The following is a 27,960-nucleotide window of genomic DNA, read 5'->3' as shown; positions in this document are numbered from 1 at the left end:
TGTTCATTTGAAAGAAAATGAACTGTGCTTGATCACGTCTGCCACATACATTTAAGCTTGCAAACTTTCCCAGAGCTTTGTCGTGATGCTTGTTTGTGAATGCATGCATGCATGTGGGTGTGCGTGTGCGTATGAGTGTGTGTGTGTGTGTCTCTGTGTGTGTGTGAGAGAGAGTGTATGTTTCCAAGTTGCTGACCACTTCTGACTTCATATGTAAATATATTGATGAAATTGCCAAAGAAAAACAGACAAGCAAACAAGTGAGACATTGGTTTACCTGTCAGAGTGTTATCTTTTTCTGAAAAAGGTTGCCAAGGATATCACCTATGTCACAATGGATTCTCTCAAATGGGCGGAGTGGTTGCTGAACACCTCGTTTTGGATTATTGTCTCTTCAAAAGACTGGCACACAGACCACCACTCGAGCTCCAGAACTGACACAAAGAAGCATTGCTCACATGTGTTTGTTTTCTCAGAACATTAGCACCCAGATGATGATCATAAAATGAAGTGTGTCATTTTGTGTGTTCTGTATGTATTGTAATTCTGTGCCATGTTTCTCTACTACAAAATTAACAGCAATGACAGTTGAAATATTTATGGATCTTTTGGAACTTCAGCTGTCATGTAAATGGTTTCCTACCCACACCCCAACATTGTTTTTTAAACACACACACATATACACCTCACCATACCAAAAGACACACAAACACATTCACGCACTCTCTCTCTCTCTTCAACAAATAAGGCAATTTGTTATTTCCAAATCGTTTAATGTGCTTTGGTTTGCTTTTTCTGGCATAAATAGTCTGAAGATGTGGTTAACATCGTTAAAGTATTGCACATCAGTATGAAATATGTACTCTTGTCAGCAACAGGTGTATGAAAAATTGAACAAAATACGAACAAAAAACAAAGGTGAGAAAAAAACAACAGCAAAGCAGCAACAAAGAAAGAAAGACAGGCATAGTTATTTGTATAACACTGACATGAAAAGTAGGAAAACAAAATACAAACAAAAAAACAAACTCAAATACTTAGCTCAGAAGTTTTGTCCAGCCTTCTTCACAGACAAGAGATTTTTTTTGCTTTCTTTATCATTATCTTCACTGTCAGTCTCCTGGACACAATCAGCTTTTTTGGTCGTCACCTTGAGGGTGGGAAGTGAGCGTTTTTGTGACCATAGTTATACACTGCGCAGCTGTGCCAAAGTTGGATTGCACAAGACCAGTTATCTTAAAATATTATTTTCCATCACATAAAGACCATACCTTTTCACCGATTTCCGTAGAAACTACGAAAAAAAATCATAATGGTAGACAGGTTTGCTGCTATATTTTCTGATGACGTGTTCAGCCGACAATGGCAGCACAGTGGTAGTAGCTACAGCTGACCACAGCGTGCTTCCCTTTCGACGTGAGCGTCTCCACCCTCTTTGGGACGTCGCTCCGGAACAGGTACCTGTGACCTTGACCCTCAGGATGACCTGAGCGGCCGTCGCTGCCACAGCCCCAGGTGAAGACGCCACCAGAAGCCGTGGCGGCCGCACTGTGGATGCCACCCGCACACACGATGGAGACACTCTCGCCGTCTCCAAAGTGGGAGTGGGGTATAAGGGTGGGGGTGAAGGCACTGTCCTGGCTGCCCAGTCCCAGCTTCCCTTTGTAGCCGTCACCCCAGGAGTAGACCATCCCCTCGCTGGTCAGCGCCAGGGTGTGGCCGTGGTGCTCCCCCATGCTGCAGCTCACCTGCATGGAGCGAGACGGCGAGTTGGTTAACTCATTCAACCCCACAGCCACATGCCTGCTACAACTCCTCTGAACCAGCACTACATGAGACCACTGCAGAAAACCCCCCCAAAAAAACCCAGGGTGGTTCACTAAAACGGTGAAAACTGATGGAAAATTGTTGATTTAATCTGTCAAACAAAGCTTTGTTTTCATGCTTCCTGAATCCATAAACGGTTCAGTTTAGACTGCCAACTGTAGAATGAATGAAATTAGACCAATGTGTTGGTACGAGAATACTCGTACCTGGTCAACAAGTGAAGTAATCATGGTACAAGTTAACTCATACCTGGAGTTGAATGAGTTAACTCATTGAGCCCTGCGCCCCACTATACTCTGGTGTTAAAATTTGTCTCATTTCAAACAGTTTTTCACATTTCTACAAAATATGCATTAACAGCAAAGAAAGGGAGCTGACTTCTACAGTATTTCCTGGATGTGTCCACATGCAGTCTGGAGAAAAAACGGAATACTTTGTTTTTTTCCACATCACTATAATGCGCATGGAAGCCTGCCAAGGTTGTAAACTCCTCAGAGTTGAATGGGTTGACGTGACGGTCGCAATAGCCGAGTGGTTAAAGCGTTGGAGTTTCAATTGATTAACTGTATGGGCGCAGTAGCCGAGTGGTTAAAGTGGGGACTTTCAGTCTGAGGGTCCCAGGTTTTTATCTTGGTAACGGCGCCTGGTGGGTAAAGGGTGGAGATATTTTCTAAGATCTCCCAGGTGAACATATGTGCAGACCTGCTTGTGCCTGAACCCCCTTCATGTGTATATGTAAGCAGAAGATCAGATACACACGTTAAGGTCCTGTAATCCGTGTCAGTGTTTGGTGGGTTATGGAAACAAGAACATACCCAGCATGCACACCCCTGAAAACAGAGTATGGTTGCCTACATGGTGGGGTAAAAAAATCATACATAAAAAAGCCCACTCATGTACATACGAACGAAGAACAGCAACAACTCGAGCATTACTCTGGTGTTAAAATTCATCTCATTTCAAACAGTTTCTAGGTCCAAGTTGCTGGAAAATCAAACTGAGTGTCTGGTCATTCAGATGTGACGATGAACCAAGGTCCCCGTGTGCAGCACACACCTGGTGCACTGTAAAAGGACCCATGGCAGCTTTATTAAGTGTTGACTACTGGTACAATTCTGTAGAAGAAATCCACTCTGATAGGTACACAAATACATTATGCATTCACTCCAGGCATGACTAGTGCATTGAGTTTATGCCGCTGGTCAGGCATCTGCCTGGCAAATGTGGTGTAACGTATACAGATTTATCCAAACACAGTGATCCCTTCTTGAGAAACAAACCGAAACTGACCTGCACCACCTGAACCTGGTCTGGGAAGGTCACCAACTCGGGCGAGGTCACGTCCCTGAGCTGACCTTTACCCAAGCCCAGCGCCCCGTCCTTCCCCTTGCCGCACACCCACACCCTGCCAGCCGCCGTCACAAAGGCGGAGTGGGAGTACCCTGCCGATGCGTGAACTATGACCTCTCCTTGCAGTGCCCTCACGACGCACGGGGACGGTACGTCTTCCGTGTCGCCGTGACCCAGCACCCCATTGTGACCGCTGCCCCATGACATCACCTGCCCATCCTCCTCCATCCAGGCCAGGGTGAAGTTGTAGCCGCACGACACGCCCCTGACCTTGACCTTGGGGGAGAGGAGGAGGGTGGGGGGAGTGACGGTGTTAGATCGGGTGGTACCGGAGTCGTGGTCGGCAGTGCCGCAACCTTTACGGTGACCCCACACCAGCAGACCCCCAGACGTAGTGACTGCCGCCCCGTGCCACACGCCACAGGAGATCTGAAACACACACACTGTTAGGTTATGGGGCTGCTGGTTGTGTTGAACTGAAACACCCCCAAAAATGGAGTATGGCTGCCTATATGGTGGGGTAAAAACACAATACAATACACAAACTTTATTGTCTATACTTTGGTACAGAGATTTTCTTTTTGGCAGCAGCACATGTCCAACATAAGAAGAAAACAACAAACAAATAAAATGAATAGAAAATAAAAAGATACATGAATACATGTAAAAGCCCACTCATGTATATATGAGTGAACAAGAATGAAGAAGAACTGAAACCTGGTCATTGACTTAATGATGACGTAAATATTGCCCAGGTTTGCTTTTTTTGAAGTCGCATTTAGCTGAGAGAATGAGAGGCAAGACCAGTGAGTGATGACAAAACTATGTGCATGCGTGCGTGCGTGCATGCGTGCACGTGTGTGTGTGTGTTTGTGCTTGTGTGTGTGTGTGTGTGTGTGTCTGTGTCTGTGTGTATGTATGTGTGCTCACATGTGTTCAAACATTATTGCTGGCTGAATCACGATTTGAAATGAACTAAAGCTTAGATTGAAATTGCTTCTTAAGTTTAGAAATTGCGTCTAATTGGATTTATAGGCCAGATAATTTATTATGTTTTGTTCATTGTTCTATTAACAATTTACCCCAGTTCCGGTTTGTTCCTTTATTCTAACATGTTCATTCTTCCCTCTGTCATTACTAATGTTGGTCTGTTGTATGTCTGTCATAATTCAAAAATGTAAAACTGGAATAAAAATGTTTGAAAACCAACAACACGAAAGACATTTTTAGACAAACTTTTTTTCCCCTTCCTCATTCACTTTCTCAAGAAGAACTACACAGATGAACAACAACATGAGAGACATTCTAAGATGTACACTTTTTTTCTTCTTCTCTTACCTGTTTCACTTTCTCAGGAAGCACTACTCGGACGAAGGAAGAGGTGCTTTCCTCGTCTCCCGATGCCAGTCGGCCATACTTGCCGCACCCGGTGATGGCCATGTCTCCGTCCTGAGTCAGCACAGCGGTGTGGAGACCCCCGCATGACACCTGTGTGGGGACAGCTGCCTTGCTTCCTCCACACACCAGTCTGATGGGCTGAGGAATGTGCTCTGTTTGCTCTTTGCCTGCAGGTGAGACAGCAACAAAAGATAAAGAGAGAAAAAAAACAACAACAAAAAACCGACCACACCACAAAAACAACAACAACAACAACAAAAAAACACAACAACAACCCAAAATTGTGTCAAAGCATTTTTAATGAAGAAATCTACAGTGTGTTCCTTGCTTGCAGGTAAGTCAGCAACAAAAGAAAAAGATTTTTTAAAAACTTCTTCTTTGTTCGTGGGCTGCAACTCCCATGTTCACTCAAATGTACACGAGTGGGCTTTTACTGCATGACAGTTCTACCCCACCATGTAGGCAGCCATACTCCATTTTCGGGGGTGTGCATGCTGGATATGTTCTTGTTTCCATAACCCACCTAACGCTGACATGGATTACAGGATCTTTAACGTGTGTATTTGATCTTCTGCTTGAGTACACACACGAATGGGGTTCAGGCACAAGCAGGTCTACACATATGTTGACCTGGGAGATCGGAAAAGTCTCCACCCTTTACCCACCAGGCGCCGTTACCAAGATTAAAACCTGGGACCCTCAGACTGAAAGTCCCCACTTTAACCACTCGGCTATTGCGCCCATCCAGTTAATCAATTAATTGTGTGAAAGCATTTTTAATGAAGAAATCTCCAGCATTTATTTTTTTGTTCCTGGCTTGCAGGTAAGGCAGCAACAAAGGATAAAGAGAAGAAAAAAATTGTGTGGAAGTATTTTAAATGAAGATATTGCCAGCCTTTATTCTTTATTCCTTGCTTGCAGGTAAGACAGAAAAAGAAGAAAAAGAGAAGAAAAAACATCAGTAAATTGTGTGGAAGCATTTACAATGAAGAAATCTACAGCATATATTTTATTCCTTGCTTGCAGGTAAGACAGAAAGAAAAAAACTGGACAAACAATTAAACGAATCATACAGAAATATGTAGCCTGCATTTTGTGACTTTCGGAATAATGTCACCAGCATAAATAGCTCTGCATTCCCTGTTAATACACCATCAGACATACATAAAACACATATACACACAGGTGTTAAATGAATGCAAACACACACAGCTTTGTAAGTGCACAGACACACAAACATGCAAACACACGCACACACACGTTTGTAAGCGCACAGACACAGTCACATAGACACACACACACACCACAAAATCCTTTTCTCATAAACTGTGCCTTCCAGCACACATCGATCATGGCAGAAGCACACACCTGTTCCAAGCTGTCCTGACTTGCCCAGTCCCCATGTGTACAGCTTGCCGCTGACAGTCTGTCCTGGGGCGCTGCTGTCACTGGCTGCAGTTCCTGTGTCCCCACTGTCCATAGTCTGGTCTGCAAGGCTCTGTGTTCGTCACCTCATAAATTGACTGGTGCCATAGACGGACGCAATAGCCGAGTGGTTAAAGCGTTGCACTGTCAATCTGAGGGTCCCGGGTTCGAATCACGGTGACGGTGCCTGGTGGGTAAAGGGTGGAGATTTTTACGATCTCCCAGGTCAACATATGTGCAGACTTGCTAGTGCCTGAACCCCCTTCGTGTGTATATGCAAGCAGAAGATCAAATACGCACGTTAAAGATCCTGTAATCTATGTCAGCGTTCGGTGGGTTATGGAAACAAGAACATACCCAGCATGCACACCCCCAAAAACGGAGTATGGCTGCCTACATGGCAGGGTAAAAACGGTCATACACGTAAAAGCCCACTCGTGTGCATACGAGTGAACACAGAAGAAGAAGAAGACTGGTGCCATAGCCAAGTGGTTTAAGCGTTGGACTTTCAATCTGAGGGTCCTGGGTTTGAATCTCAGTAACTGTGCCTGTGTGGGTAAAAGGTGGAGATTTTTCCAATTCCCCAGGTCAACGTATGTGCAGACCTGCTATACGCACATTAATGATTCTGTAATCCATGTCAGTGTTTAGTAGGTTATGGTGACACGAAAACACCCAGTATGCATCAACCATGACAGAGTCATCGGCAGATCGATGTTGGTCATGTAACAGAAAAAGAAGAGAGGTTCTCCTATTTTCCTCTGAGGTCAGGTTGTTTAATCCACACCTCTCCATCATTTATGTTAATTGGTAATTGGTATATAATTCTTTTAAAAAATCTGCAAAGACATGCACTTACATGCCGTCAGTAATTAAATCACTCTCTTTCAGTAGTAGAAGTATCATAATCATGTACATGTTCTTATCATAGTATTGATGATCCCCCAAAAGAACTCCACATCAAATGAATTAAGTGGTGATATGTGTATATACGTGCCTGTGCTTGCGCGCACGCGCGCGCGCACACACACACACACACAAGCACACTTTTTTTCTGTCCACCTCATGAAATCTTGGATAGGAGTCTCAGATCTGTTTTTTGGGGAAAACACTTAAAAAAACGTTGATATTTAATTCAATACACGATATGTGTAACAATAATAACATCTGATATTATTCTATCCGTGATTACTACAGCAGCTATGAAATAAATCGAATTACCTGTCATGATACATACATACCGATTTTGCTGTTGCACTTAGCTCGCTTGCTTAAACTTAGAACCAACTCAAACAGCCCACTCGGAACCACCCTCCGGAAAAGAATTTGTGTAGCAGATTCATCGACAAGTCGATGTTGGCTACCCATCCAAAAGAAGAAGAAGAAGATGCAGTTTAAAAATAGCAAATGAGTCAAACTTGACCGCACTTCTTTAAATTTCATTTTAGAGCGCTGTCTCTCTAGGTACATGAAGATAATCACCCTTTGTAATGGTATTGATAAATCCCGAACTACGTGGGAGTCAGTAGATTTCAATCTCGTCAGCAGCAGGCAGATATCACATTCAAAGGCGTGCTTGGTGACGTGACAAGGGTGACTATTCTGCGCCAAAACATTATGTCGAAATACCGGATACTGTCACAAACATGCAAGAGGAAACAATAATTATTATCTTGTCACCTTTGATGCTTCTCTAATGAGTGTTTAAAGATGTGTCACCTACGAGCAGTAATGATTCTGAAGAAACGCACTAATTCAAACGCAATATTTATAGCTTCAAATGTAGGGACCACTGTTGAGCTCGATGGCACCGACTGTCTTTCTAACACGGCCACCGGTGTAAGGGATGCAACCATAGCTTTCGTCTCAAACGCAGGGTTGATCGTGGTGGTCTCCCTTAGCCCAGACCTTTCATGAGCCAGCCAAAAGCAGTGGAGCACTGGCGCTCAAGTCCCCGGTATCATTAGGAGTGGGAGCACAGACTCTACACACACACACTGACACACACATAGACACACACACAGATACACGCAGACACGCACGCGTGCGCCCAATGGCATGCACACCATACACTGACACACCGTGCCCGACACACGCCGCGCGCGCACTGGCACGCCGGTGCAACAGCCCACTAAGCACTAGCACACACACACGCCCACAACAGAACAAAGACATGGGTTCACAAGACAGACATCTGCGAATTGAATAAGGATAACTTAGAATATAATGTATACTCTTTGACGCCACAGTTGACTGAACTAAACTGAAACTCAGTAAACCCATAAATACTCAAGTTTTGTCATGGGTGGATACATGCACGGCCACACACACTAACATACACACACGCACGCCGGCATATCACGCACCAAATGTACATCACGCCAGCGCGCTCACACACACACACACACACACACACACACACACACTGGCACTCACACACACACACACGCACACGCACACACACACACACTGACGGCACACACACACGCGCGCGCGCGCCGTGCGGCCGCGGCGACACACTGACTGGCGCGCGCGCGCGCGCGCACACACACACACACACACATACACTGTGACACACAAATGCGCAGGTTCAGTTGCATCTTGTCTTTAACCATCCGTCCCCAGTCTCCCCCATTCCGAGTCGATTCTCACCCAATCCCCTTAAAAAGAAAATCACTTCAAGTGCAAAGACGTATGATTCGTCATGAAAATACTCACACTGGCAGGAACAGAAAAAGAAATTAAAGACTGCATGTGCCAATAACTGGGGGGAAAAAAGAAAAGAAAAAAAAAGCCGAGCGTGTGACAAGTGCGACACCGCCTTGTGCGAATTCCTGTCATTGGAGGAGAGCTTTATATCACCTTGACCTTTAGCCAAACATCGCTTGGCAGACGACGGGATAGAGGTAGGGGGAAATGAAAAGATAAAAAACGTTTTGTGACACATGTGTAACAATGCATTAAGTTTGGAACGGTAAAGAATTTGCATAAGTTGGCGACGCTTCTCATCACTGTTAAACATCACGTGAAAATCTGATAGGTGAGGGAGAATAATACCTGGAAATTTGTTCCGTCGATGCAAAAGAAATGTGATTGTCCTTTCCGGGTTTTGTGCGGTGACACCTGCAGTAAATTTGAGTGGACAACTCAGCAAAAAGAAATGTGAGTCACAAGTGAAAGACTGATAACCGACAGTGACAGAACGTTTCAGTCAGGATTGGGTAGACTGAGACAGCTGTAGTTTGTTTTTGTTGTTGTTTTGTGCATTAGATCATGTTATTGTGAATGATATATCTGCATGGACTTTTATTTAATATCATCGTCGAAAGGGCGTGTACATTCCCAGAAAAGTAGCACGGATCTTCGGTGCACCAATAGAGTCGATATCCGTGTGAAAACGTTAATCTAGTGTCTGTGGAAGTTCCCTCTACTCTTTTTCCTTTACCGTGGCAGTGGTTACATTTACGGCGTCTTGATCGAATCAACTGATCGATTTGCTGACAAGCAATACGCATTGCCCGGATTATCCAACCTGGTCATCGACATTTTCATTTATTTGTTTATTTATTTTTTCCATTTTTTCACAACATTTTCTGAAGGGTCATTCAGATCAGTAAAAGCATAAAGTGTTATTTGTAAACACATAAATTTTGACAGGTAGAGAATCGGCAAGTCGATGTTGGTCGTGCAACGGAAAGAAGAAGGAAAAAGAAGAAGAATTGTTGTGAACCGGCGGTTGCTTTTATCTTTACACAGCCCTCTCACAGTACAGCCCATTCTTTTTCAGCCTTCACGAAAACGTGTACACATATTTGCATGTCCTCATTTCTTCGTGGATAAAACCACACGAGTAATACAAAATGGGTAAACAAAACAGATAAGGAGACAAGTGGCTTTGTGTACAATATATCAACCAGGGAAGAGAGACTTTGTCTAGATTCTGTTGTTCAATTCAAGCACATGCAGAATGTTTGCTCTGATCACTTCATTTTTTTTAATTATATATATAGACTTTGAGCTGTACATTGTATTACATTTCAGTCACAGAGGATTTCTCCTCATGGAATTTGGGCTCCTCTCCCCGATGCCCCATATATTTCTTTTACCTGTCTGCAGGTGTGTGTGTGTGTGTGTGTGTGTGTGTGTGTGTGTGTGTGTGTGTGTGTGACTTTCGTTATCAAAATGGATTTTCCAACAAAATTTACCATGGAAAACTGTCTTGTTGCTGTTGGATCTTTTACATGCACTATTTAGTGCATGTTGCATGTGGAACCATAGTTTATTGTTGACCAGCACTGGGACAATCACTCAAGGTGCACTGGAGGGGGGGCAGTAAAAACCTTGGTCTGTATGGAATTCATGGACACTTGGTCAGGCATTCTAGCACTAGACTCCTGCTGCACTGAGTGGTCTGGGTGCTAGTCCTATAGACAAGACAATAAACCACCCCTTGTGCAACATATTCTTGGTGCATACAAAAAATAGGTAAATTAAATAAAAGAACCAAAGATGACAAGAGTGTTGGTTGTCTTTGGCAGAATTTTGTGATTAATCTACTACATACACTTCACTACAATCCATGACAATGAACTGCAGTGCAACACCACAAAACTATATAAAAAATAATTATCTGGGTTTGATTACAAAGAAAAATGACTGAAAACTCCGACATTCTTCTTTGAAATGCATCTAATAGTAATACATATTTGTTAACAAATTCATGTACATAGTTTATATGTATTTGTAACATATTTATTAAAAAGTGACACAAAAATGAAGCACACTCTGCATATCTGGATGTGTGTTGATTTGTGTTGATAGTATAATATGTTTTGGAAGCTCATTGTGCCTTGTGCCCACCTTTTCCCAAGATAGCCTCCCGCCCCTGCCCCTTCTGTGTTTTTTTCTTTTCTTTTCAGTTTAGAGTTATGCATGCATGTGACTGATTGGTGTGAAAGCTCTTTGATTTGTCTCTGCACAAGATTTAGCGCTATATAAATACTAATTATTGTTAATTACTCACTGTTCTGCACATTTTGCAGAAGGTCCCCACAAAGCTAAGTCAGGATGGCAGCAGCAGCATCGCACACGACCCAAAAACTGCAGAACGAGTTCCTCTCATGCCCCCGCTGCTCCCAGCCCTTCAAGGACCCCAAGGCCCTGCCGTGCATGCACAACTTCTGCAAGGCGTGCCTGCAGATGCACATCGATGAGCAGATGGCGGGAGGGCGCCACACGTCCTTCGCCTGCCCCATCTGCTCCAAGAAGATTTTTGTGCCTGACCCCAGCAAAAACACCGGCGCCTGGGCCAGCCAGTTCCCCTCCAACTTTGTGCTGAAGGGCATGCTGGAGGCCATCGCTGCGGGGTCACCTCAAGCAGCAGCGCCACCTGGGAGTGGGGGACAGCGCCATCCTTTGGCGGCGGATAATCGTGGCTCCTCTTCATCATCTCCTGCTGGGAGGGACAGAAACACACGTGTGGATTCTGGTACTTTTCAGTTTTAACTTGTCAGTCTGTTTGTCTGCCTGTCTTATCTGTCTATTTGTCCTGTCTGTCTTGTTTGCCTGTCTTGTCTGTTTGTCCTATCTGTCTACCATATGTGTTTGTTTACCTTGTCTTTCTGTTTTTCTTGTCTTTCTGTCTGTACCATAATTCTCTCTCTCTGTCAGTTTGCACATATTTGTATAGTAGATAGTTGGCTGGTCATTTAGTCTCTCTACCTATCTGCCTGTCATAAAGTCTGTTGTCCTATTCTGTGTTTCTATGGATTTCTTTTCTCTGTATCATCTTCTGTTGTGTACCAACACAAAATGTTTTGATTTCAATTTTGATTTGTTTGTAACAGATGTGATGATAATTTATTTATGTGTTGTATTGTATGAATATGCTTGCATTTAAACACATGTATTGTACTCGTAGACCTCTGTCGTGTCCAGAACAGCAAGTCCAGATTGTATACATATTGCATCTTGTTTGGTATCAGAACTTAAAGCCCAGATTATTCTTTATAACTTTTGTGACTGCCTACATAGTTGTCTGGGCTATAAACACAAATTTAATTACACATATTTAACCGTGACCCAACTAGTGCAGACTCCAGCAGGGGTCTGACATTCCTGTCCTGTGCAGCAAACTACTATACAGATACAAAAGTAGTGATTAGATAGATCAGTAATTAGGTTAATGAATTGATAAATTGAAATTGTAAACAAAAACAAAAATGAAAAAATAAAATGAAGTAGGATCAAAGACAAAGATTAAATGGGGAAAAGGTGAATGATGATGATGCTGATGAAAAAGATACTTACATGTAGCAGTAGAGCCTATTCTCAGTTGGAGACCAAGCTCTAAGTGCTTTACAAACACAGAATCATTTGCACAACAGGCTGCCTACCTGGGAAGAGCCAACTCACAGCTGCCATTTGGGCACTTATAATATATTTCCTGTGTCATTCAGTCAGGTTTCACCCACCCAAACGTATACTCATACAGACATGTAGCATTTTATATGTATGACCATTTTGTCTATTTACCCTGCCATGTAGGCATCCATACTCCGTTTTCAGGGGTGGGCATGCTGGGTATGTACTTGTTTCCGTAACCACCGAACGCTGACATGGATTACAGGATCTTTAACGTGCGTATATGATCTTCTGTGTGCGTGTACACACGAAGGGGGTTGAGGCGCTAGCAGGTCTGCACATATGTTGACCTGGGAGATCGGAAAAATCTCCACCCTTTACCCACCAAGCGTGTTACCGAGAGTGCAGCATGCACTTAGTGACTGTAAATGATCCAACAGCAACAACACAGCTTTCCCTGGTAAATTCTGTTGGAAAATCCACTTTGATAACAGGTAGTCATACACATACACCTGCACGGCTGCAGACAGGTAAAAGAAATGGGGCATCAGGGAAGCAGCTTAAGTCCAACGCTTTGACCACTCGGCTATTGCGACTGTCAGTGGGACGTGCACAGAGTGAATCACCATGAGATGGGGTGCTGTTGCAGTGGAGGTGCCGGACGTGGTGAGTCACCCTGGGGTGGAGAAAGTCCTGAGCAAGCTGAAGGAGCTCAAGTCGAGCGTGAAGACGGAGGAGGCGGGAGTCATGGGCAGCCTGACCCAGCTGAGTCGCCAGAGGGATGACCAGGAGCGATCCATGAGCGATGCTGTGACCAAACTGCAGGAGATCCTTACCATGCGCAAGACGGGTCTTCTGGAGGATTTGTCGTCATGTTTTAATGATGAGGTGTGTGTGTGTGTGAGACTGTGTTTGGGTGTGTTTGTGTGTGTGATGTGTGTGTGGAGGTGTATATGTGTGTGTGGGGGGAGTTGGTGTTTGTGTGGGTGGGAGTGGGGGTGCCCATGTTTGTGTGTGCGTTTTCGCGTAAGTGTGTGTATATTGTGTGTGTGGTGTGTGTGTGTGTGTGTGTGTGTGTTGTGTGTGTGTGTGTGTGTGCATGCATGTTTTGTATATGCTGGTTTGTTGTATACCTAAGGGGTATGGCTGAACCATATTCCATCCCCTCTCCATTTTATATTTTGTACTCATCTTTTCCACATTCTGTTCTCTCCTCTCTCTCTCTTTCTCTTCCTTCCTCAGTCCCCTCTCCCGTCCCCCCCTCCCCTCACCCTCCACCTCAACTGCTCCCTTTTCAGTTGAAAAATTTTTTCTCTGGCATTAATTTTCATAAATGATGATTTCTAAGGAATGATAAAAAGAATATGATGACAGACATAATGATAATGATATAATTTATTTTCAGTCTAATACCATCATCTTAGATGAACAGACTATAAATAAACAAATACCATGCAATCCAGCCATGCATGCAAAAATGTACGCATTTACCATTGATTGCACGGTTGCACATGTTTGTGTACTGTCACATTGCGCAACGCTGACCTCAATAACATAACACTTCCAACAGGTAGAGAAGCTGCGGCAGCGTGTCCAGAGCTGCAAGGATCACCTGCAGTCACTGCGCACCTGTGAGGACCTGCTGCGTTCTGTGGCCACGCTGCCTGAGGACGATGACACGGCCTCTGAACTCCTCGAGTCAGTGAAGGTGCAGCTGGAGGAGGTGCAGTTCAGGCCTCGACAGGTGGGGGATGTTCTGTACCTGTGGTGTGGTTCAGTTTGTCGTCGTCATTGTGTTACTGTTTGTCATTGTTGTTGTGCTGCTGTTTGTCATTGTTGTTGTGCTGCTGTTTGTCATTGTTGTTGTGCTGCTGTTTGTCATTGTTGTTGTGTTACTGTTTGTTATTGTTGTTGTGTTGTGTTACTGTTTGTCATTGTTGTTGTGTTACTGTTTGTCATTGTTGTTGTGTTACTGTTTGTCATTGTTGTGCTACTGTTTGTCATTGTTGTGCTACTGTTTGTCATCATGGTGTGTTACGGTTTGTCATTGTTGTGCTACTGTTTGTCATTGTTGTTGTGTTATTGTTTGTCATTGTTGTTGTGTTACTGTTTGTCATTATGGTGTGTTACTGTTTGTCGTTGTGCTACTGTTTGTTGTGTTGTGCTACTGTTTGTCGTTGTTGTTGTGTTACTGTTTGTTGTTGTGTTGTGCTACTGTTTATCATTGTTGTTGTGCTACTGTTTGTCATTATGGTGTATTACTGTTTGTCGTTGTGTTGTGCTACTGTTTGTCGTTGTTGTGTTACCGTTTGTTGTTGTGTTGTGCTATTGTTTGTCGTTGTTGTGCTACTGTTTGTCATCATGGTGTGTTACTGTTTGTCGTTGTGTTGTGTTACTGTTTGTCATTGTTGTTGTGCTACTGTTTGTCATCATGGTGTGTTACTGTTTGTTGTTGTGGTTGTGTTGTGGTACTGTTTGTCATGGTTGTGTTGTTGTGGTCATGTTGTGGTGCTGTTTGTGGTTGTACTGTTTGTTGTTGTGTTATGTTACTCTTTGTCATTGTGGTGTGGTACTCTTTGTCATTGTGGTGAGGTACTGTTTGTCATGTTGGGTTACTGTTTGTCATTGGTTGTGTTACTGTTTGTCATTGTGTTGTGTTACTGTTTGTTGTTTTGAAGTGGCACTGTTTGTCATTGTGTTACTCTTTGCCATTGTGGTTGCGTTGCTGTTTGTTGTTGTGGTGTGTTACTGTTTGTCATGTTGGGTTACTGTTCGTCACCGTGTTACTCAGTTGTTGTGTTGCATTAATCATTGTCATTGTGGTTGTAGTGTATTACTTTTTGTCATGTGTTATTCTTTGTCATTGTGTTGTATTGCTCTTTGTCATTGTGTTCTGTTACTCTTTGACATTTTGGTTGTGTTGCTGTTTGTCATTGTGCTGTTGTACTATTTGTCATTGTGGTGTGGTACTGTTTGTCATTGTTTTTACTCTTTGTCATGTTGGGTTACTGTTCATCGTTCTGTTGTGTTACTGTTTGTCATTGTGTTCTGTTACTGTTTGTCATTGTGGTTGTATTGCTCTTGGTCATTGCATTGTGGTACTGTTTGCTGTTGTGGTACTGTTTGTCATTGTGTTGTTTGTCATATACAACACAACACAATGCCACAATTGCAGGAGAACCCGTCACGCATTGTCCTGGAGTATGATGCCATGTCGGTGTACAAGGTGACAGAGGCTCTGGCCTCGTTCGGGTCAGTGCGAGTGGTGAAGGGAGATGACTCCTCCCCAAGACCTGCTGCCCCCATTCAGCCCCCCACTGGCCACCAGGTGATGAGTGTGTGCTGTTGTCGGGGCCCTCTGTGTGTGTGGGTGTACGTGTAGTTGTTGTAGTAGTAGCGGCCAAGATGTGCTTGCACGCGCTCGTGTGTGTGTCAACATCTTGAGTGGAGTGTGTTTGTGTTTATGAGCTGGAGTTGGAGCAGGAGGATTTGTGCGTGCAGGTGTATTTACGTGTTTTTATTATGCAAACATCATTGTATTTTTCATTGTAAATGCCCAGGGCTTTTATATCAGTACATTGAACATACCAAATGTCCTTTTATTTATGATCATTGTTATTATTATTATTGTAGTAGTTGTTGTTGCAGTGGTAGTATTTAATTTCACATATGTTTTAGTTTTATATTTTTATGTAGGAAAATATAGCTTCATGTGAGGCACTTAGAGCCCATTGTATAGGGAGTTTGTGCCATATAAGTACTGTCTGTTATTATGGTTATGATGATGATGATGATGATTATGTGACTGCAGACAACATGACAGAAAGCGAGAGAGATAGTGAAAGAAAGAAATAGAACATGTGGGTGTGTGTACATCTGAGCTCTGGCTTGCTCTTGTGTGTGAGTATGTGCACTCTAGTTTTAGAGTTTCCATCTGCTGAATGAAATAGTTTCCTGTGTGTGTGTGTGTGTGTGTGTGTGTGTGAAAGTGCTTGCATAACAGGTTACTTTCCTAAATAGCTATTTTCAATAACATGAAGCTAAAAATGTGACAATGTGCAGAATGACTGCAATATGACATGTGCAGCGTTAACGTTGCTGAATTTTAACATATTTATGATGATCCTCAGTTACAATGTTTTAAAGTGAATGTATGGAATATCTTAGATGAATGTCTTATGTGTTTATTGCCATTAAAAAAAAATCTGATTGAGTCATGTGTAAAGTTTTTGTGTGAAGTAGTTGTCTACATTTGTTCTTGCCAAACCTGATTTTATCTCTCTTATTGAGTTGATAAAGTTACTCTTATCGTATCTTATTGTATCTGAAGGATATATTTATTTCAACTTGATTTGAATTTTACTGGACTGAATGAGATATGCGAAATGTTTTTTAATTTTATTTTAATTCACATTTTAGTTTCTCTCACGGGTCGACTGGACAGTTAGCAGCATGATTTAGTCCCTGTCTCTGTTATCACACACACACACCTCACACCTCTGCCATCAAGTACAAGAGCACCATGTCAGAATCAGGCATTGACTGTAAGAGGGTTATGCGTGATTTATTTTTTCATTTTATTGTTTAAATGCATAGTTTAAACTTCAGTATTTACATTGTAAGGTGCAGTTGAGCATGTTTTACATGGAAAGGCATTTTATCAGTTAAATCATTATAATTATAGGACTTCTGATCTAGTGTTCACTGGTTATCAGGGTTTGAGGTGCCGTTTCAGCATTTGGGGAAAGGCACTTTATTCCAATTTTCCTCCCTCCACCCAGGTGTGAACGGGTACCTGACTTCAGCTGGGGAAGGTTAAAATGGTGGAAGGAGAGGACTGGGCCCCTCTTTTCTATGCCGAGTCCTAGACAGTGTGGATTTGAGTTCACTTCCCTGATGGTGGTTAAAGCCTATGGGACCTGTAACCTTTGTTCTTTTTTTTTTTTGAGGAAGAAGGTGGCAGAATGGTTACGATGCTCATCTGCCAATACAGAGAGTCCGTGAGGGTGTGGGTTTGAATCCAACTATCAACCTTTCTCCCAAGTTTGACTGGAAATCAAACTGAGTGTCTAGTCATTTGGATGAGACGATTAACCGAGGTCCCGTGTGCAGCACGCACTTGGCGCACTGAAAAAGAACCCATGGCAAGGAGAGCGTTGTCCTCCGGCAAAATTCAATAGAAGAAATCCACTCTGATAGGTACAAAAATATAATTCATATGCTTGCACTCAAGGCCTGACTAAGTATGTTGGGTTATGCTGCTGGTCAGGCATCTGCCTAGCAGATGTGTTGTGTATATTGATTTGTCCAAACGTAAAGACGCCTCCTTGAGAAACTGAAACTGAAACTGTTCTTTGCTACCCCCACCAGCCCCCCACCACCAGCACCCCACGTGACGTCAGTGACGGACTGTCCAGCTCAGGTGCGGAGGCCAGAGTGCCTGGGTCGACGCCTCCCCAGCTGGTGGAGAAGATCGTGCCGCGAGAGTTGTGCAGGGATGGGCAGGGCATCCAGGTGTATGACATCACTGTCACCAAGGGGGGCACCCTCGTCATGACTGTGTACGGGGAGAAGATGGTGCAGGTGAGATTTTTTGTCATATGTTTATTTATTTAATTTTATTTTGTCTATTCATTTATTTATCTATTCATTTATTTATCTGTTTATTTAGTTATTCATTTATTTCTATATCTATTTATGTATTGATTATTTGTGTTGAATTGTATCATATTGTATTGAGTTGTGCTGTTGAATGCTTTCTTGCGTTGAATCACTTTGTATGGCTTTGTACTGTGCTTTAATGTATTATCACATACTGTTTTGATTGTAATATACTGTTCTGAACAGTTCTTTATTATACTTTATTGCACAACATTTATTGCACTGCACTGCACTGCGCTGTACAGTAATGTAATGTAGTGTACTGTCTGTATTGTACTGTATTGTGCTGTGCTGTGCTGTGATATAGTGTACTGTACTATACTGTATACTGTACCACACAGCATCATATGTCCTGTAGCATATTGTTATTTTTTTTCATTGCACTTTATTACACTTTACTGTGTTGTGTTTTGTATAGTATTATACGAACTAGTAGGCAAAATTGCACTGGCTCTTAGTGCTGCAGCCTTGGGGACTAGCTGGCCTTTGGGAACCATCCCCACATTGACTAACCTAGTTTTAGCCTCTTGGCCGAGGGGGTGGGGATGTAACTTGAGCAAGACACTCTTCACTATAATCAAACTCTAGCCAAGATAGTTGGGACATTTTCATTGGGCTGATTTTAATCCACCATTCCATGGCTCATTTATGTAATGGAAAAGCAGAGCAGAGAACAAGAACTTCAGGGAATGTTGCCGTTATTATCAAAATGACTGCGCAGATGCCTGATAGTATAAAACATATCATCTGCTGTTCTGGTAGTCATAGTCGGACACGACTGACTATCATACGTACATACGTATTGCACTGTATGTCATCATACTGTGATTTGATGTACCATACTGTGATGTACCGTACTGTAATGTGATGTACCCCCCAGGCATTCCGTGCCCCAAGACTTCAAGGCAGCTCCCACAAGGTGCGAGGTCTGTTGGGGCGTGTTCAGCTGGACACGCAGCCTGGCTGCCTGTGCATGCTGTCAGAGACCTACGTGGCTGTGGTGGGAGACATGTGTGTCTACCTGATTGCAGTGCTGCCCGACCGACTGGAGCTGAAACGCACCATCCCCACCGGAAAGAAGTACTCCGGCATCGCCGCCTATGGAGAGTCCACACTGGTGGCTAGTTGTCAGGTGAGGGGTGGGGGTGTGTGTTTGGGAATGGGGTGAGAAGGCTGGGTTTTTTGTTTTGCCTGAATTAGAGCCTGTGGCTTGATACATTGTTTCTTTTATCTCATGTAAGTCGACCTTTACTAAGCATTTTGCCTGAAGAAGAGCCTGTGGCTCGATACATCACTTTGTTTTTTATCTCATGAAAGTCGACTTTTATCAAGCTTCTTTTAGTCTACCTCTTACTGGTTAGCAGGAGGTGTGTGTGTGTTCCTGATGCAAGGTTGATCAGGTGATTGATGCCAGTTTTCTGATCTTTTGTCAGTTACACAGGAACAAAAATTCATCATCAGTATCATATCTGTTATCTTCTATTGTCATCAGGAATACTAATAGAAGCAGAGTATCACCATCACCATAATCCCTTTTGTCATCGCCTAGCAGACATCTTCATCTTCATCACCCTTATCATTCGTCGTCTCTTAGCATTAGTGACAGTAGAACTTTCATTATGCTCATTAATGATTAATGATCATTGTGATGTCTTGATGATGATAATGATGTCAGTGATGTTGATGATGATGATGGTGTTGACAATGATGATGTCTATCACTCAACTTAATCACAGATTGAGATAAGTTTACAGTTGGGCCAACAGCAAAGTGAGAGCTGTATTGACAATGGTTTCTCTATTGCAGTTGGAAATCACATACAGTTTAGTCTTTTGTCAAGGACCATGACTCTCAAACCAGGAAGCAAAATTGCACTGGCTTTTAGTACTGCAGCCTTTGGGGTTAGTTGGCGTTTAGGAACCATTCCCAACACCAACAGTCCTAAAACCTTCTTGGCTGAGAGAATGGGGATGTATCTTGGGCAAGACACTCTCCATTATAATAAAATTGTCGCCCAGATAGTCAGGACAGCAGTTGCCTCCTCTGCTGTTCTGATGATCATAGTCGAACACGACTGACTATTATACATTGATGCCCTGACAGAACCCAGTGTGTGTGGACTTTGTGGGCTTGAACGGCTTCATCAACGAGACCATTGACAAGGACTTGGCCAGTGGCCATGCATTGTTCCGGCGCCCCAACTTCCTAGCTGCGGCCAGCAGAGATGGCCTCCTGTTTGTCACCGATGGCCCCAGGATGGTCTGCCTCAACAATGCAGGCAAAGTCAAGTCAGTATGATGATAAAAAACGTCTTTTCCACATGCCGTGAAAACTCAAATGTTAGAAGACAGAAGAGGTCACATTATATCTTGTATATACAGTCAGCTGGGTAAAAAACAGTTATAGGTGTCAGATCAGTGATTCAAAGCTGCTTGCTATAAGAAATGAGATGTTTCAAAATCAGTTATTCAAGGCCACTTACATCATGAAATGAGATGTGTCAAATTAGTGATTCAAAGCCACTTGCATCATGAGATTAGATTTGTCAAATCAGAGATTGAAAATGACATGCATTGTGAAATTAGATATTTCTGATTGAAAGCCACATGGATCGATAAAATAGATTTGTCAAATCAGTGGTTCAAAATCCTATTACTTTTTAACATTATTTGAAAAATTGCAGTAAGTGCTGTTATGGTGTTGAAATTGTGTCGCTTCCTTTATCTGCAAATTAAGTTGTATTTGATGTATGAGTGTTATTTTCTGTGACTGAATTGTGCATGAGCAGGAATCACATCCAGCATTTAATCAGTTTAAGAAATACTATGTAAGTGTCACAGAGATCATTGCCCTTGTTGTATCCATGTATGTGTTTTCCAAAGGGGAGGGGGAGTAGCTGTCCTGTATATATTAATTAATTATTTAATATATATATATATATGTTTGTGCAAATGAATGCTTGTGTAAATTGATATATAGGAAACAAGTGACTATTCATTACTTACAAACAACACACTGCACACTAACACATTCAGGCAGTAATTAATTCCCTTCGCTGTGTCCAGGTATGACAAGTGTTTATTCATTACTTACAAATAACCCACTGCACATGAACACATTCAGACAGTAATCCCCGTTGCCGTGATCAGGTATGTGTTTCTCAAAACACAGAGAGAACAGCTGTCCTATGTATATGTTTATGTAAATTGACATGTAAAAAAACATGTGTTTATTCATCACTCACAGACAACACACCCAGGCAGTAATCCCCCTTGCTGTGTCCAGATACGTGTTCCCCAAAGGGGAGGGGGAGCAGCTGTCCAACGCAGAAGGGGTGTGCTGTGACCCGGCAGGCTACGTGTACCTCGTGGACCGAGGCCGCCACTGTGTTGTGGCGCTCTCCGCACGTGGCACACGCATCGCCGACATCATCACGGAGCGGCATGGGCTGACAGACCCCTGTGCAGTGACCATGGATGAGCAGGGTCTGCTCTACGTCACCAACGACTTCATGGAGATTCTGGTCTTCAGGGTCTGCTGAGGGGATGGTCTGGGGTTGGTTGGTGGGGGTTCTGCAGTTTGGGACGCAGAGAGATTCGTCATGTTTGGGAGAGTTTTGTAAAAAGTAAAGAGGACAGAACTAATTCAAGGAGAATGCCTTTTTGGGCCAATGGAAACAAATGAGATAGAGGTGGAGACATATCACTACTAAACTGGCATCACCAGTGTAACTGGTATGTTACAGTGGGTGTTCAATATGAAGTATCCATCACTATTTACCTAACATGGTTGAGATATGAGAATCTTGGTGATAAAACTGACTAATTGACTCCGACTGACTGATCAACTGATTGAATGATATTTTTTTTGGATTGATCAAGTGTTTATTTGGCTGACCAGTGGAGTGAGTGACTGTTTTGATTCATTATCTGACTGACACACACATTGACCAATTATTAATTGTTTATGGATCCGTTGAGCGGTTGAAGAAAATATAGCAGAGTAAGACAAGTGGAGTGACTAATTGTTTTGATTCATTATGATCTGACTGACATATTGACCAGTGATATATTGATGATTGATCCATTGAGTGGTTGAAGAAAATATTGCAAAGTGATTGCAAGATTCTTGCTTTCTCAATCAATTGACTGATAAATGGCTGTTAACTGATTGATGGATTAATTGATGGAGTGATTGATCGACTGATCAACTGAAGTAAAGGAGTGTATATCTCAGGTCTGAGGTGCTCAGTTATAAACAGGCCTCTAAGGTCAAAGGTGTTCCCTTGGTGTATACAACAAACTTAATAAACTGTCTTTGGCAATCATATTTATTTTTTGGGAAGTAAGAGATGGAGAAACATAATAGTACTTGCACATACTCACATGCACACTGACATGCATTCAGTGTACACACACACACACACACACACACACACACGCACAGCTCATACATTTTGCTAAATCTTTCTTGCCCTCAGGCCATTCCCTCCCTTCTTTTTCTTCTTTCTTCATGTTTTAACTTCTTGTTCACATAAGAAATGTGGACAAATTTTGAAAGTGTGCATCAACATAAATTATGTGAACAGCCAAATATATAGAGAAAGTTAGAAATTTGACACTAACATTTTAGAATCATAAGAAATGTGGACAAATTTTGAAAGTGTGCATCAACATAAATTATGTGAACAGCCAAATATATAGAGAAAGTTAGAAATTTGACACTAACATTTTAGAATATCTTGATGAAAAGACCCAGTACAAGTGTGCGCAGTCACACTTTAGTGGCACACATTTCTGTACGTGTGTTTCTGATTGTATATATAATTCATTTTAATTTTATATTTGCGTAAAACAGTGCTTTCAGCTGCTGGGGATTACTTTTTTGACATCTCCTGGTGTATAATATGTGGGTCTGCTCATAGTGAATCATGCTTCAGTAAGTTTATCTTCTTGTCTTTTCTCTTCAAAAAATAAAATTCATGTGATAACTCATGGCCCTTGTTTGTGAACATGATCCAAATTGAGTTTGTGGTGTTTGACTGGTGTCAAAAAACCCACCAAGTACGCAAGGAAGCAAAGCAGCAACAAAGCAAACTCACAATCAGAAAGCAAGCAAGCATGCAGGAGAGCAAGGAAGCTTTTCTGTCAAACAACGAAGTACAAGAATGAAAATACTGAGGAAGATGGTATGTCAAGCCATGATCGACCTTCTCCCAGCTTTAATGCACAATTAGCTGGTCTGGAATAAATACTTGGTCTCTTTTCAAGGTCACAAGAAATTCAGCATCACAACAGTGCCATCGACAGCTTCCCACACCCTGAACCTCCCACCCTCTATCCCCTCTCCTCCTTCCTCACTCTCCTTCACAGAACACGAAGGACACTGTGGGCCCTGTACACTGCAGGTATTTTACAGGGTAGACCTGCACACCAGACTTTGAACATAGAAATAAAAAAAAAACACTTGGATACAGAGTTCAGTTCAGTTATGTTCAGTTACTCTAGGAGGCATCATTGCATCCGGACAAATCCATATCCACTACACATCTGCTAAGCAGATGCCTGACCAGCTTAGGCAGGCCTTGACGGAAAATGAAATGAATAAATACTGAAATAAATGGAAATGGAAAATTTATTAAATTAATGAATGAATGAATTAAGAATAACAAGTAAAACTGGATATTGGGGACTTAGGATACAGAGATTTGGATGTAAAGGGCCTTGGCACAGAGACTGGGATGTAGATGGCTTTGGTTTATAGAGTTAGACATGGAGTGCCTTGGTGAAGGGATTTGGACATAGATAGCCTCGGTATAGGTATAGAGATTTAGACACTGAGGACTTGGTACACTGATTTGGACACAGTCTTTGTACACAGACATACACACAGGATGTTGGTGGATTGATTTGGGACACAGACAACACATTCCATCTTGGCATCAGGGCTTTGGACTCAGAAGCTGTGGCAAAGATACTGATACACAAGACGGTGAACACGGAGGGACTTCTACACAGATAACAAGGGACAAAGGGGACCTAGGACACAGTCATTCTTGGGCATAGTTCGTTTCTCAGTGAGGCATCACAGCATTCAGACTAATCCATGTACGCTACACCACATCTGCTTGGCAGATGCCTGACAGCAGCATAACCCAACTTGCTTGTCAGGTCATGAGTAATTGCATATATATTTGTGTACCTATCAGAGTGGATTTCTTTTACATAATTTTGCCATAGGACAACAGTTTTGTTGCCATGGGTTCTTTTTCAGTGTGCCAAGTGTGTGCTGCTCATGGGACCTCAGTTTATCATTTCATCTGAATGACTAGATGCTCAGTTTGATTTTCCAGTCAAGCTTTGGAGAAAGGGTGAGGGTGTGATTTAGAACTATCATGCCAAGAATTATGTGCATCCACACACACCCTCACATCAACCCAAGTGTGAAAATGTGCACAATTTATATCACACACAAATCTTAGCATACAGAGAATCCAGGACACAGAGATTTGAACATGGAGGACTGAAAACAAAAGGACTTGAATACTTAGTAATGGTCAGGATTGGAAACGAGTGGTGTACAGATGACTCTGGACATATAGAGTCCTTTGAAACAGGCTTCAGACAGAGAGGTCCTTGAGCAGATACCATTATTGATAGACAAGACCTAGCAGAGGATCTTACACACAGAGGACCTGGTTGCAAAGAACTTTGGACAAAGACTTGGAAACAGCAAAGATCTTTGGACATGATCCTGGGATGCCTGGCCTTGGACACAGATCGAGTATTGATCTGGATACACAAAAACCCAGGACATGGATATGGAAGCCTTTGAGAGGACATTGACCATGTTTCCAGAGTTATCTGACAGAAGGGGCTTGGGACACAAGACGGTTTTGGACACAGCCGCCCCTAACTAGACATGAATACCAATCAATATAGAGAACTTTCCGCAAATGTTGCAGGCCAAAAGATCCCTTGGTCCTGGACACAGCAAGACCAAGCTCGCTCTCTCTCACACAAAAGCCCCCCAAAAACTCGCTCGCTGTTTCTCTCTCTTTGCTGGTTCCTCCCTGTCTGTTGCTCATGTATCTGTGTCTGTGCATGTGTGAGTGCATGCGCACATTTGTCAGAATGCACCAGTGGCTACGGTTACAAAACAAGACTGATTAAAGTGGCCCAAATAAGGGAATAAAAGGAATATGCCAGAATAAACAAATAGCTTATGCATGACATACTCTGAAGGTAATAACACATGATCCATACTATCTCCGCAGGTTGGTGAACATGTTAATTTCTTTCTCTGTTTTGTCTGTCCATCCATCTGTACCTGCTCAATTTGTCTTTCTTTCAGTTCCCCCTGGGCTCTTTTTAAAATTAAAAAAATTCTGTCTGTCTCCGTTTCTCCACTGTCTCTGTCTCATATGTGTCTGTCCGTCTGTCTCTCTGTACATGTGCATGTTTATTTATGTATTTTAGTATGTCTGAATGTCATGTCTGTAGTTCTACTCTTTGAGTGTGTTTTGTTTGTGTGTGTGTGTGTGTGTGTGTGTGTGTGTGAATATTTGTTTTTCTCTTTGCCTTGAAGGCTGAATGTTAAGAGAGGAAGGTGGCAGAATGGTTAGGTTAGCGCTTGAAAAAGAACCCATGGCAACAAGATTGTTGTCCTCTGGTAAAATTCTGTAGAAGAAATCCCGGCTCAGATAGGAACACAAATATCATATATAATAATGTATGCACTCAAAGCCTGACAAAAAGCACATTGGGTTATGGTGCTGGTCAGGCATTTGCCTTGCAGATGTGGTGTAGCGTAAATGGATTAGTTCAAACGCAGTGACACCTCCTTGAGAAACTGAAACAACTGGATGTTGAAAAAAAACCCAACCAACCAAAAAACACCCCCTCCCCTAAAAAAAACACCCAAACAACCAAAACCAACCAAACAACAACATTATATGCATGCCTATTCCACTCCGTTCCCTCAATTAAAAAAAAAAAAAAAAAAAAAAAAAAAAGAGTTCTTTTTTCACAGTTCGTTTAGTCTGTTCAGGTCCCCCCTCACATTCCTGGCGGCCGATCGTCAGGTCGAGTGCCTCCCCCTCCCGCCCCCCACGCGCACACACATACTCACACTCGCGCGCGCGCGAACGCACACATCCACATATTTGTCGGCATATATTCAAGTTATAATTTGTTATCTGTATCTGTATCTGTTAAGTACATCGCTGTCGCCAAGATTATGGCATTATCGCGACGGGCGGGGGTGTGCGCAGCTTAGCAGGTTCACTGTTATTTATTATCTGTTTTTGTTTTTGTTGAACAACAATCCCGAACAAAAATGGTCGCAGCCTTCCCGAAATGTTCGACCCAACCCAGCCAAAAACAACTGTTTCAGAATACGATTCAACATTACACAGCAATCTAAAGGCGATCATTACTTTTTTTTTTCATCTCCACTCCCACCCACGAACTTATATTCCCAAACAGTTATGAATCTTTTTACCGATATATCGGAAGTGCCGGGAGTCCCTGGCGATGCAAGATGGCGGCGCGCACCATGTAAACAATCCGACTTCTGCTCACTTCACTGTGTGTTTGAGCGGGGAGTTTCACACGCCTCTAAAGAGGCAAGGTGGGGAATAATTTGAATGGATTTTGTCGGATATATTCTCTGTGACACATTCCTCACATATCAGTCGACTGTCTCACTTAAACCAACAATTTTCCTGAAATGAACATCGGTAGATGATTCTGCTCTCTTGATTTGATTGAATAGGTTTGAATTTTTTTTTCTTTTAAGTTTGACAGAAAGAAGCCCCATTTATGTTGAAATGCGACATTTTCAGCTAATACTCATGTAAGGTTAAAAATTGTGAACAACAAACAACTGCACACAATCACGATAGTGGATATAACTTATGCTCTTGGACCTCACCATGCTGACTGTTGGTCAATTCATAGGTCAGGCGTCTGCTCACCCCGATTGGAAACCAGAGATTCCTATAAGTATGCAAAACCTGACCAATGCAAAGCATGTCAGTTAGGGGACGTTTATTAGGCCACAAGGTCTAGACAATTACCAAGCCAGTCCCTTCTGTCTGTGATGTACTGTATGTGGTTTTGTGCTCTGGTGATTAGATAGTGAAATTTTAAACACTGGAAGTGGGATTGGCACTAGTTGTTATTTGCCTTTATTACCTTTTTATGCATTATTTGCTTGACTTTGAATTATTGTTTTTTTTCTGTTTTTACAGTATTTCGGAGATAAATGGTTAGGTTCATGTGTTATGAACTGATGAACTGTGTTTTGTGGGTTTGTCTTGGTGTTTTTAATTTTTTCTAATTTTCATTTTTTATAGATGTGACAGTTTTGCGTTGATGCTGTGAGCATTTGTATGGTTTGACAGTCCTGATAATAAATATAATATGATAATATATCCTGTGTGGTCACTGAACTGTAAGTATAAGCAGCAATAAACAATACTACTACTACTACTATTTATATTGCCACAGCTACTATTGCTACTTATACTACTACTATTTCTGTATTTAGTTTCAACATTCTGGAAACAACTGACACTAGAACTAATCAAGTTATTTTGTGTAGACAGATACCACCTGACATCACCCCCATAGTTGAATGAGACCAAATCACCATTGATTATTCTTTCTTTCTGTATTTGATTTCAACACTTTGAAAGTGGAGCGGAGGCCAAGTGGTAATGCACCTGTCTAGGGGGAAAGTGCCCATGGGTTTGAGTTCCATATACGGATCAGGATTGTTACTTCTCCCTCCACTAGTCCTTGGGTGGTGGTGTGGGTGCTGCTCATTCTGATGAATGAATGAATGATATGGATACTAACACAATGCTTATCCTCAGTCGGAGACCAAGCTCTAAGCGCTTTACATTTGCACAACAAGCTGTCTGCTTAGGCA

At 42.4% G+C, this 27,960-nt stretch overlaps 3 protein-coding genes across 6 annotated transcripts in view; 2 read left to right on the top strand and 1 right to left on the bottom strand.

Moving 5' to 3' along the window:
* Window positions 1–4: 4 nt before the first annotated feature.
* On the bottom strand, window positions 5–7,261 carry LOC143281177 (uncharacterized). The gene is made up of 5 exons (XM_076586213.1): window positions 7,242–7,261; window positions 5,944–6,073; window positions 4,516–4,742; window positions 3,118–3,606; window positions 5–1,748 (listed from the first exon to the last, which is right to left on the bottom strand). The coding sequence occupies exons 2-5, from the start codon at window positions 6,053–6,055 to the stop codon at window positions 1,353–1,355; spliced, it is 1,224 nt and encodes a 407-aa protein (XP_076442328.1). The 5' UTR covers window positions 6,056–6,073; window positions 7,242–7,261; the 3' UTR covers window positions 5–1,352.
* A 1,540-nt stretch (window positions 7,262–8,801) lies between these two features.
* On the top strand, window positions 8,802–23,012 carry LOC143281176 (uncharacterized). 4 transcript variants are annotated; one of them, XM_076586212.1, is made up of 9 exons: window positions 8,802–8,906; window positions 11,043–11,488; window positions 13,013–13,251; window positions 13,934–14,107; window positions 15,539–15,691; window positions 17,734–17,946; window positions 18,905–19,156; window positions 20,128–20,312; window positions 21,310–23,012. In XM_076586212.1, the coding sequence occupies exons 2-9, from the start codon at window positions 11,068–11,070 to the stop codon at window positions 21,563–21,565; spliced, it is 1,893 nt and encodes a 630-aa protein (XP_076442327.1). In that variant the 5' UTR covers window positions 8,802–8,906; window positions 11,043–11,067; the 3' UTR covers window positions 21,566–23,012. The 4 variants fall into 4 exon arrangements, with proteins under 4 accessions (XP_076442327.1, XP_076442326.1, XP_076442325.1 ...); XM_076586211.1 differs by lacking the exon at window positions 8,802–8,906 and adding an exon at window positions 8,912–9,040; XM_076586210.1 differs by lacking the exon at window positions 8,802–8,906 and adding an exon at window positions 8,913–9,162 and having other exon boundaries at window positions 11,046–11,488.
* Window positions 23,013–26,542: 3,530 nt separating this feature from the next.
* The window catches only part of LOC143281175 (uncharacterized), a 126,162-nt gene continuing 124,744 nt past the window's right edge, over window positions 26,543–27,960 (top strand). The window contains exon 1 of the mRNA XM_076586207.1: window positions 26,543–26,655. The gene's annotated coding sequence lies outside the window, so the exon portion shown is untranslated. The remainder of the gene's footprint in view (window positions 26,656–27,960) is intronic.

This window comes from Babylonia areolata, chromosome 4 (genome assembly GCF_041734735.1).
Source record: "Babylonia areolata isolate BAREFJ2019XMU chromosome 4, ASM4173473v1, whole genome shotgun sequence".
NCBI classification, from domain to species: Eukaryota; Metazoa; Mollusca; class Gastropoda; order Neogastropoda; family Buccinidae; genus Babylonia; species Babylonia areolata.
This window is presented reverse-complemented; position numbering and strand designations above follow the sequence as displayed.

Coding starts and splice junctions, on each gene's coding strand:
- LOC143281177 (XM_076586213.1), bottom strand. CDS start 6,055: ATGGACAGTGGGGACACAGGAACTGCAGCCAGTGACAGCAGCGCCCCA. Junction 3,607..4,515: donor TTCCTGAGAAAGTGAAACAG/GTAAGAGAAGAA, acceptor TGTGTGTTTCAG/ATCTCCTGTGGCGTGTGGCA. Junction 1,749..3,117: donor ACCAGGTTCAGGTGGTGCAG/GTCAGTTTCGGT, acceptor CGCTCCATGCAG/GTGAGCTGCAGCATGGGGGA.
- LOC143281176 (XM_076586212.1), top strand. CDS start 11,068: ATGGCAGCAGCAGCATCGCACACGACCCAAAAACTGCAGAACGAGTTC. Junction 19,157..20,127: donor CACTGGTGGCTAGTTGTCAG/GTGAGGGGTGGG, acceptor ATGCCCTGACAG/AACCCAGTGTGTGTGGACTT. Junction 20,313..21,309: donor AACAATGCAGGCAAAGTCAA/GTCAGTATGATG, acceptor TGCTGTGTCCAG/ATACGTGTTCCCCAAAGGGG.